General features: G+C 55.2%; 1 protein-coding gene across 5 annotated transcripts in view; it reads left to right on the top strand.

Annotated features, from left to right (window-relative positions):
• The window catches only part of ACOX3 (acyl-CoA oxidase 3, pristanoyl), a 42,363-nt gene extending 38,584 nt beyond the window's left edge, over positions 1-3,779 (top strand). For 3 of the 5 annotated variants that reach the window (XM_032395610.1, XM_032395612.1, XM_032395609.1), the window contains one exon: positions 1,022-1,141. In XM_032395610.1, the coding sequence (XP_032251501.1) occupies positions 1,022-1,141 (120 nt within the window). Of the gene's footprint in view, positions 1-1,021 lie in introns of all 5 variants that reach the window. The other 2 variants (XM_032395608.1, XM_032395611.1) reach the window with 1 other exon arrangement.
• The last annotated feature ends 7,048 nt before the right edge of the window (positions 3,780-10,827 follow it).

Genomic DNA, 10,827 nt, shown 5'->3' on the forward strand with positions numbered 1-10,827 from the left:
TGTCCCTGAGCTGCAGGCTCTTTCTGGCTCCGGATTCCACCGTGGAATCCCGAGGCCTCACCTGACAGGCAGGTGTATACGGCACACATTTTAACCAGGGGCTGCTAGGTGAGAAGTGCATTTTAAGTGAACAGACCCAGCTGCCAGAGGTTATTTAAGATGATCATTCCATGAAGCATCATGTTCCAAATTGCCATATGTGACCTCTGCGGAGAGAGCGAGGCTGAGTGTCCCTGGGGGAGCAAGCAGAGCATTTGGAGGGGCCCAGGAGTGCACTCAGCAGGTGCAGGGACACTGGCTTCTTCAAAGTAAGGAGCAGCTGACTGGCTCCGTGGTCGAGCATGTGACTCTTGATCTCAGGTTGAGTTCAAGCCCCATGTTGGGTGTGGAGCCTACTTAAAAAAAAAAAAAAGAGTAAAGTTTGTCAAGGCCAGCCCGGTACATAGGAGGCCCCTTCCCTGGCTCTGTGGACTGGAGACTTGTCAGCCTGGGCGCTGTGTTTGGGGTGGATGAAGAACCAGTCAGCAGCTCCTGCAATGTGCATGGCCTTCCTCCAGGATAGACGCTGCTCTGCTTTCCCCACGGGGCAGCCCGGCGGAAGGGGTTTGCTGTGAGCATGCTGGAGGAGGTTGCCCACTGGCCCAGACGTGCAGGCGGACGGGGCAGGCGGACACGGCCCGCGCGCAGGCAGCCCCCAGCTGCGCAGGGGAGGGGGCATGTGTCAGAGTAGGCAGCTAGCGCTCACCCGCAGAACCCTGCGGGCCTCCCCCTATGAGAGTTCCCAGAGAAAAGGACACGTACAAAGCTGTCGCCGTAAGCGTGTTTTAAAGTATTACGTGTTTCCAGTTGTTTTCTGTGAGAAAAAAAGATGGATGTAAATTAAATCATCTTAAAATTTTCTAAAAAGTGACCAGAGGATTTTCTGTGTTTTCAACAAAAGCGTAGGAGGGGATCTGCGTCTGTCCCCTCGGCTGTGTGAGGAACCTTGTTTATTATTCATGTATGTGCTTATTTTTTGTAGCTCTATAAAAACCTGTGGACTGCTGTCCTTCTGGAAAGCAGAGTGCTGGAGAGGCCGTCGTGGTGGTCGGAGTTTTCCGTCCATAAGCCCCGTATAGGAAGTTTGAAATCAAAGCTGTAGTCACGTGGCACGTTCAGCTGCATCTAGGTAAGCTGGTCCAGGTGATGGAGATGGTGACCAGACGACATGGAAACGCTGCCCCTTTCTGAGCGCACCTGTGCTCATACCCGCCCGGGGAGGGCTCCCCGCAGAAGGCACAGGGCAAGTGCCTCCGCCAGATTTGCTGTGTGCAAAGAAAATCCGTATGATCACCTCTTCCCGATGGACTCTTTTTGATAATTAGGACTTTGCACGTGCTGTGTTCACATGCCAGAGAGGAGGCCACGTGCTCACAATCAGGGGCTTTCTGGTCTGATGATCTTCCGCATTCTGAGATTTCTTCCAAAGCTTTGCTTCACTAGTGCTCAATGATGCCAATCTGATTCTTTGTTAACTGCTTTGACTTTATCGTGTAATTAAATCCTATTTTAAGCTTACCTGAATGATGTAATTTGAGATTCCTAAGGAGAAGAAAATCCATTCTGTGTGGAAATTGCAGTTTCCATCAAGGAAATGTTTCCAAAGAAAATAAATGCGTCACATGAGTCTGGTCAGTTTAGGGTGCTGAGCTGCCGGCCGCATGCTTGTTCCTTCATTCCGGTTCGCAGTTCGGATCCGGCTGTTCTGCCATTGGCAGGATGGCCCATGCTGCTCGGCAGCTCCCCGCCCGGCCCCGTGGGCGAGTGCGCCTGCCTCCTGGCGGAGACCAGGTCAGAGGGGGGCGGACCCCCAGGCGGTCACTCGTGGGTCCCTGCTCAGCACGACCGGCTCGCGGGTTCCTCTCCGTCATCAGCAGCTGCTCTGTCACCTTGGAGCGGAGCAGGCAGACATGACCTGGGCGCCCGAGGACCACAGGCGGTGCCAGGGGACCAGGGATGGCTTCTTGCTTCCGAAGCTCCGAGCCTCCGAGCACAGGAAGGGCAGGGCAGGACCTGTTTTTAAAGACTGAATTTCCAGCTTTGGGAACTGCCAGAGTGGTTCCTTGACTTCTCAAGCCTCAGTTACCACGCCTAGAAAAGGGGAACCCAACCCCACCCCAGGCCCCGAAGGGCAGCCAGGAGCAAGTGACTGGGTAAGAGGAGCTGCTTTTATTGAGCACTTACTGTATGCAGGGACTTTGTTGTCACCATTCCTGGACCCTCAGACAGCCAGGTGAGGGCAGTCGTACTAACATGCCCATTTTACAGGTGAGAAAACTGACCCTGAAAGCCTCAGTCACCGCCATGGCCCAAACACGGCCAGGAAGTTGTCCGGCCCAGAGCGCACGCACGACCATCCCGATGTTCTCGGCCCAGCACAGGGCTGGCACAGAGCGGGCCCTTGCTAGTATCAGGGTCATAGTTTTAACTGCGGGGAACTCCCACCTGAGTGTAATATACCTCTGGGTGGGCGGTTTCTACCAGCAGCTGCAAGAAGCTGTCCCGGGTCCAGCGTGCTGCGCTGAGGGCCGTGGCTCATTCAGCTGTTAGCGTCCCGCGGACAGGTTCTTGGAGGACTTGTTTGCATCGTCGTGCCTGTCCTCCGGGAGCGATGGACGGCAGCTGGCATGCCCTATAGCCTGCAGACGCCAGCCGTGAAGCCAGCACATGGCCATCGGGCACTATTTCAGGAATGTAGAAAGCGTCAAAGAGGAAAATGCCACAGCTCCACTCTCAGCCATAGCCACTGCTTACATGTCATTTCCTTTGGGGCCAGAGGGCACAGAATTGGGTTCATTGTCATCCTGGGTGTGTGCCGGGTTTGCCCCATGCCACTCCGAGGCCAAAATGTTGACTGTCCTGTCCCCACTGCTTGGGGCCTGGTGGACAGTTCATCCCACCTCTGGTGGCGTGCTGGAGCGCTCCATTCCTGAGGCCCTCTGTGTGTTTGTGCACTCGTGTGTGTGTGTGTGATTTTCCTAACAGAGTGTGGGGCCATCCTCTAGACTCCTTTTCCTGCTGAAGGGTGTTTCTCAGGCACTTCCCCTGTTGAGCAGCACGAATGTACAAGCTTAACAAGCCTCCTGAGGGACGTGGAGAGTTAGTTTGTGCTCGGAGTGGCTCTGTGCATGGGTCAGCTCCTGGAAGCTGGCCTGCTGGGACCAGCACCTTGAGGGAGGGGCTTGTGATACAGCCAGCGTGGACAAGCACAGGATGAGAGCCAGGCAGGACCAGGCGGCACCCCTGATGAAGCAGCACGAGCGACTGAATCCACCTCATTCCACACTTGTCAGCATTGAAATGGGCTAGCGAGGAAAGCACAGCACACGGGCCTGGCCCGCAGATGGCCGGTGCTTGAGAGGTCTCCGCATTATCACACCGTGCCCAGGAAGGCACCTGCCTTTCCTGCTCCGTTGCCCTTCCCAGCGGTGTCCTCCCGGTTCCAGTCTGGGTGGTTAAGGAACACTGGCATCTCCTGGGCAGATGCACTCTTCCCTGCTCCCTACGGAGGCTGAACATGTCTCCCCAACTATTTATAGGCTATCTCTATGTGCTCTGTGATGATTGCCACTTCTCGCTTTTTGCCTAATGGAGCCTTTAGTTTTCACAATATTTTGTTGATTTTAAAAATAGTTTTTACATATTAAGAACAATAAACCTGGGACGTACATATTATCTATTACTTTCCCTCATTTATCTTTTGCCTTTTGATTGTATTAATTTTTGATTTAACATGAAGTTTAAAATAAAATTTGAAGTCTTATATAAAACTAAGAATCTTTTCTGCTTCGTCCTTTGAGGTCATGCTTGGAACGTTCTCTCCCACACCAAGATTATTTCTACTTTCGTCTGTTTCTCTAGAGTGTATCACAGTACTGAGCTGACCAGGAGTTGATTTTGAGATACGGTGTGAGGTAGAGATTCCAGACGGCTGGCCCTAACTGGAAGTGCCAGCTGCAGCAAATGCCAGAATCACAGACATTCCTGGTCCCATTTCTGCCTTTTTCTGTTTTATTGTCTTTTCTCACATCAGCTCCTACGGTTTCCATTATTGTGCCTTTCATACTTTTCAGTATCCTTTGCAGCAGGCAAAACCTCTCTCGTCTCTTGAAAAAAAAGTCTTAGATGTGCCAACTTTGGTATTATTTTGTGAAGTTTGGTGCTCTCCCTTCTCAAGATTAATGAAAGAATCTTTGGAATTTGGGGGTTTCATTTAATCTATAGATTACTATCAGGAGAATTTATATCTTTATGGTGAGTAGTCTTCCCATCTAAGACCATTTATTCATGTTGTTTTTAATAAGAAGCTATCTTGCTTTGATATATTTACTTTGTAACTGGTCACTTTTTTAAAAACCTTAGTTATAATAGTCTTATATTGATTCTCTTGGGTTTTCCTTATATGTCATTGGCAAATAGTGATGGTTTGGCCATTATCTTTCCAAAACTTTTACCAGTCATTTAACCTTCCTGGCTAGCGTCTGCTGGTCCTGCTAGAACAGTCTCCTCACAGGTGGCGGTGGCCCCCACTGTCTGGTCTCAGACATTCAGGGTTTGCCTTCAGGGGTTTGCATCGGTGTGATGCTATGTGCGGGATGGGCTGCAAAGACAGACAAAGGCAGAGGACCAAGCCAGGGACCTTCTATCTGGGCCACATACACAGGCGCGTGCTCATGGCTGGAAATCTGACTCCCCGAGGACAAAGACTGTGGACTGGGAGTCTTCCCCCTTGGGTGCAAACTAGGAGCCAGCCTCCTGAGGCTCTGTGGGGCCGGCTGGGCGGATACAAATGGAAACCACCAGAGCATAAAGAAGACAGTAAAAACCAGCCCAAACCCCATGATCATTCTCGAGAGCCCATTAACATCTTGGGATTGAGGTCTTCCTTGTGGCCACTAAGGTTCTTGGTGGCCGTTGGGCCCTCTGTTATCATGGGGCTGCATCATTGACATTTGGGGACCGTCCCTTTTGATGTGCTTCTGATAGCCTGGCCTCAGCTCTAGTCACCTTTCTCCCAGTCTTTTTATCCCCCACGAAAGATTGAAGGTGGTCTTGCCCTTGGGACCACCCCTTCCACGAAGTCAGTGTTTACTCAGCACCCACCCACGCACCGGGCACCACGCAAGGGTGTGCATCTTAGTTACAAGGTTCCTTTCTGTGCTACTTGGCTCATGCAGCTGTTTGGACATTCCCCAGACTCCATGGGGAGCGTGTCCTGCCGGACGGTGGGCCCCATCCAAAGACAACAGGAGGCCACACGGCTTCAGGCAGTGGCCTCCGGGTGCGTGAGCCGCTGGCTGCCTAACCGCTCGTGACCGGCAAGCCAGGCCGACATACCCGCCACATGGAGCCCCAGCGCCGGACCGGCCCCGGACACCCACAGAACGGCTCAGCCGTGTGGCTCCTGGCTACACCGTGGCAGGTCCACTCTCCACGGGGCACAGGAAGACATCCTCCGCCTCCGGACAGGGGACTCCTGGCCACCCGGTGCAGCCCAGCAATCCCACGCGGCCCCGGTTTGCTTTCGTGTTCACTCACAGCCACTTGCGGTCCCTGAAACCGATACCCGGGGACTTTTCTTGGGCTGTGGCATTGATCCTGAGTCCAGGAGGTCAGGAAGGCTCAGGGGGACCCATGTTCCTACCAGCTGCCGGGAAAGCTCCCTCACCCTGTTTCCCTTCCAGCGCGAGGACTGAACTCAGCTGGTTCCTATCCTGCCAGACTGCCCGGCGGCCCAGGGAGGTGGCTCAAGCTTCGTGATGCCCAGAGGAAGGCAGTGCTGGTCCCGTGAAATGGCGCGTGAGCACGGTTATTCCTACTCCTAGGAGTAGGTTTGCCAGTCTCTTGAGCAAGGAGGCCCGCGGTGCTTGCAAGAGAAAACTCGACTGTGGTCTTACAGAGGCCAGAGGCTTGGAGTGCGAAAACCAGACGTGAGACTTGCCCCCGGGGGTGTGTTCCAGGTGCCCTAATGCCATTTGCAAACATTGCTGACATCTCTTGAAATTCTTCATCTTCACTCCAGAGTGAGGCTTGTAAAAACAAAATAGGTTTTTAGGAATGTTTCCTTAGGTCATCATCCTTAAAAACCCTGGCCCAATATTCCTTCTGGCAGCCTGGAGAGGAGGGTGGCAGCATCTCAAGAGGACCAGCTTCGGAGTTCAGACCAGGTTCAAGTCCTGTGTGGTTGGTCGCTGGCTGTGAGGGCTTGGGCCCATTTCTTAACTTCCCTAAAGGTGTTTGCTCCTTCCTGTTTGCCGGCTTGCAGGGGCTGATTGAGGTAATATGTCATGTAGTCCCAAGCACGTGGGAGGGCCCACGGCTCGCTGACCTGGACCCTTGTGGCTGGGCCTAGGATTCTGCATTTCTTTCAGCACTGTGGGAAGTTGTGATGTGCAGAGTCTGAGGACCACACCTCTGCTATGGGCCTGAATTCTGGGGAGAACGGAGGTAGGTCAGTGGCCTGGGGACAGGGGGGAAACCATCCCATGGCCCTTGCAGAGACGCCAAGATGTGTGCTCCTGCTAGCTGCTCACATGTGCCCAGAGGCTGGCTCCACTCTTGGCCTCCAGGCCTCCCACCCCAAAAGATGGTCTTTTCCAGGGACCAGGCTGGCCATGGCATGAGCTTCCTGAGGCTCAGGCTGGCCCTTCTCTGTAGATCCTGGGCCTGCACAGAGGGCCACCCCTTGGTTCTTTGTGTGGGTACCCCTCAACACCCAGCCATCAAGGGCCAGGGGCCTGGTAGACAGCTCACTCCACCCCTGGGTGACGCCTCCTGCCAGCTGCCCACATGGCTTCCCAACCCCAGGATGGCCACTGGGCGCCACACCCAAGCCTGGCTCTCTCCGTCTCATTCCTTGGTGCTTCTGTGTGGACGTGGGTGTAGTGTTGGCAGGAGACGCACTTCCCGCTGGCGTCACAGCTACACCAGCCCATCACTTTCCCTGCCCAGCTATCACCCTTTCACCAGAAGGAATTTCATGGCATTCCTCCTCCATCACGTCATAGCCCAGATTCCCTGGATAGCACTGCTTGGTTTGTGGTCAGTCTTCCCACCAGTCTGGAGCCTTGTTGAAGTCAGAGACTGGGCCTGAATCCTCTGTGGTCTTCAGCACCCAGCACAAGGCCACTCATGGGAAGTGCTTGGCAAGCACTGGAGGGAGGCATGGATGGATGGGTGGCTGGATGGATGTGTGGGGGGTGGGGGGGTGGGGGGTGGGTGGATGGATGGATGAGTGGGTGGGGGGGTGGATGGATGGATGAGTGGGGGGGTGGATGGATGGATGGATGGATGGGTGGGTGGGTAGATGGGTGGGTTGATGAATGAGTGGGGGTGTGGGTGGATGGATGGGTGGATGGATGGATGGATGAGTGGGTGGGTGGATGGATGGATGGATGGATGAGTGGGTGGGTGGATGGTTGGATGGATGGATGGGTGGATGGATGGATGGATGAGTGGGTGGGTGGATGGATGAGTGGATGGATGGATGAGTGGGTGGGTGGATGGATGAGTGGGTGGGTGGATGGATGAGTGGGTGGGTGGATGGATGGATGGGTGGGTGGGTGGATGGATGGGTGGATGGATGGATGAGTGGGTGGGTGGATGGATGAGTGGGTGGGTGGATGGATGGATGAGTGGGTGTGGATGGATGGATGAGTGGGTGTGGATGGATGGGTGGATGGATAGACAGATGAATGAGTTAAATGAAAAAGATAAATGAGCAAACACATGTGAAAAATTAATTAGTGAATGAGTAAAGGAAAGGTTTGGGTGGGTCCAGATATTGCAGAGGGAAGGAGGACCATCTTGGCCCCAAGTTCCTTAGTGATGGCATTGAAAGCTATGGTCTCATCACTCCATCAAGTGGGGCTGCTCACCATATGAGATATTGTCTTTCCTGTCACCACCTTGGGCTTGTGCTGTCACCTCAGCCCCCATAGTAGCCCCCTCCCCACCTCTGCCATCTTTCCAGCTCCAGCTCCAGCTGCAGCTCCTGGTTAGCCCCCAGGGTGGGGCTGCCTCCCCTCTGCACACCTGTGACCAGGGACAGGAATCGTTTTGAGCCCCTCACAGGGCCCCACCTGTGTGGTGCTGGGTGGAGGGAGCAGTGGGCAGAGCGGGGGACGCATCCTCCGCCCTGAGGACGGATGGAGTCGCATGTCCAGCAGGCACACCATGTGGACAGCCTCAAAACTAATAGGGAGCAGCAAGACTAGACAGAGCTCGGGAGACGGTGAGAAACCCATTTTTCATCTTGCAATATCGTTGTGGCTGAAATTCTTTAAAAATCACCACAAGGAAAAAAAGCGTGAGCCGCTGTTCTCCGCCAGTCCCACTACGTGAACACGTGTTTCCAGCGACGCTCACTTGCCAGTTACAGTGACTGGGGATTGTTTAAGGCATGTGTGTCTACTCCCGTATAGAAGGTCACATAGAATATGACAGAACACGGGATAAAGGCTCGGCCTTCGTCATCCGGTGCAGCGTGCTGGCCTTCCTTAGTGACCCGTGCAGGAGGGGACCGGTGGAAGAGCAGCTCCAGGAAGGGGTGGAGGAGGGGAGCTCAGCAAGAAGGGCTCCGAAAAGTCTCAGAGCTTCCCTTGTGGCCATAGTGCTTCTACTCTCAGCTTTTATGTCCTCCTTCCCCGAAGTAACAGCCACAGGGGTGTTATGGCTGAACTGTGTCCCCCCAAATCCATATGCAAAGCCCTCACCCCCAGCATCTCAGAACGTGACCATATTTGGAGGTGGGGACTTTACAGAGGCAATGATAGTAAAATGAGGTCCTTGGAGGGGGTGGGTCCTGATCCAGAGGGACAGGTGTCCCTGTAAGAAAGGAGATTGGGACACAGACATGCAGAGGGATGAGGGGGGGAGAGGAGAGAGGGAGGACAGAGGGAGAGGAGAGCTGTCCACACACCAGGCAGAGAGGCCTCGGGCGAGACCAACCTGCCCATGCCTAGAGCTCGGACTTCCAGCCTCCAGGAGTGTGAGGAAAGAAGTTTCTGTTGTTTGGGTTCTGTTCTGTGGGTATGGCAGCCCGAGCAAGCCAGGGCACAAGGATTCATTCCTTGTGTGGTCTCTGTGGGCCCAGCCAATGGCTGGACCATTCCACCCATTTCAGATAAGGAAACTGAGGCAGCGAGTGGCTTGGGGGCTGATCCAGTGTCCCTCTGGCCGTGGGGCACATGCACACAGGTATGTGGATTCCAGCTTCTGGTTCTGCTGCCCAGAGGGAATAGGCTAGGGAAATAAAGGGAGATGTGTGTGTCCAGGGAAATCATGGGGCCTGTGGACACTGGGCAGTGTGGACGTCCACAGGGAAGCAGGCTGCCTGGAGAACCAGCGTCCACTTGGCGCCTGCCACGCAGCCGGCATCAGAGCGAGGAAGTGGGCCCTGAGGGAAGGCAGCAGTCCAGGGTCAGGAGCTGGATGCAAACTCAGGTCCCCCTGCTCCAGAGTGTGCCGGGCTGCCGGCTGTTTACCATCCACACGTCACCCGATTCAAGAAGTAAGGATCGTCCCCACTCTCCAGATGAGGACACTGATATTCGGAGAGCCTGGTGACCAGCCTGCAGCCCCAGGTGCCCCCACAGTCCCCTTGGGGAGGGCTCCCAAGGGCCAGGGGCCCCTCAGGGCAGATGCCCTGCTAGTCCAGAGGTGGCACCAGGACCCTCGTGTGCCAGAAAGAGCAAAAGGAGACTTGCTGCCTTGTGTTTGTCTACGGGAAGCTCTTCCCTCTAGAAGGTTCCTTCCCTCCCCGCTCTCCTCAGGCCCTTCCAGCCACATTTCTGAAGTCCATGGAGATACCAGGACATACCAGGGGCCACGGAACACAAGCTGGTGGTTCTTTCTGGAGTGTTTGGGGGTGGGCAGGGGGTGTTAAAAATTAATGGAAGACTCTGTTACAGAATAGAAAGCACCAGAGTTTGGGATATCCAGTCCTCCTAGGACCCGTGAAGAACGTGGGCGTCCACTTGGTGGCCCCCAGGTGTGCTCATTCACCTGCAGCCAGGTGAGCCGCTGGGTGCGTAAGGAGCTGGGTTTACACCCAGGCAAACCCTCCTCCCAGAGAGGACAGGCAGCTTGGGACAGGGCACTCGGGGACAGGAGGCCACAGAAGCCTCACCTCTTCACCCCTCCTACTTCCCGTCTGCAGCCACAGTGATGGTGACGATGGGGATGACAGCTCTGCGGATGGAGCCCAGCCCCACCCCTGCCTGGCTGGCCCACGCTGCCTAGGCAGCCGAGACATGGCTTTGCTCAGAAAGCCGTGACACCCGCCAGCCAGGGGGACACACAGCCCTCTGTGGGGACGGGAGGGAAGCAGGCAGGCGTCTTGCCCACCTGCTGGCATCAGATAGACGTCTGATCTGTGTTTGCTCCCTGTCTTCCCGCAGCCAGGCTGGAGAAGTGCCCCCTTCACCGGCTGCCAGGAAGGGATTATTTCATTTCCCTGCTGCGCTCCGGGACCCCAGTGGTTTCCACTGATGCCGGCCTCTGACCAGGTACCACACTTCCCGAGGCCACCTTGAAAATTACTGGGTGGATATGAGCTCCAGGAAGCGTGAGAGGCTGCTGCAGCCAGCACCCATCAGTGCCCACATCCCCCCAGCCCCTCCCACATCCACCAGCTCCTCCCACATCCCTCAGCCCTTCCCACATCCACCAGCCCCTCCCACATCCACCAGCTCCTCCCACATCCACCAGCCCCTCCCACATCCACCAGCTCCTCCCACATCCCTCAGCCCTCCCACATCCACCAGCTCCTCCCACATTCCTCAGCCC

The sequence above is a fragment of the Phoca vitulina genome, unplaced genomic scaffold, assembly GCF_004348235.1.
Source record: "Phoca vitulina isolate PV1807 unplaced genomic scaffold, GSC_HSeal_1.0 scaffold85, whole genome shotgun sequence".
Classification (NCBI taxonomy): Eukaryota; Metazoa; Chordata; class Mammalia; order Carnivora; family Phocidae; genus Phoca; species Phoca vitulina.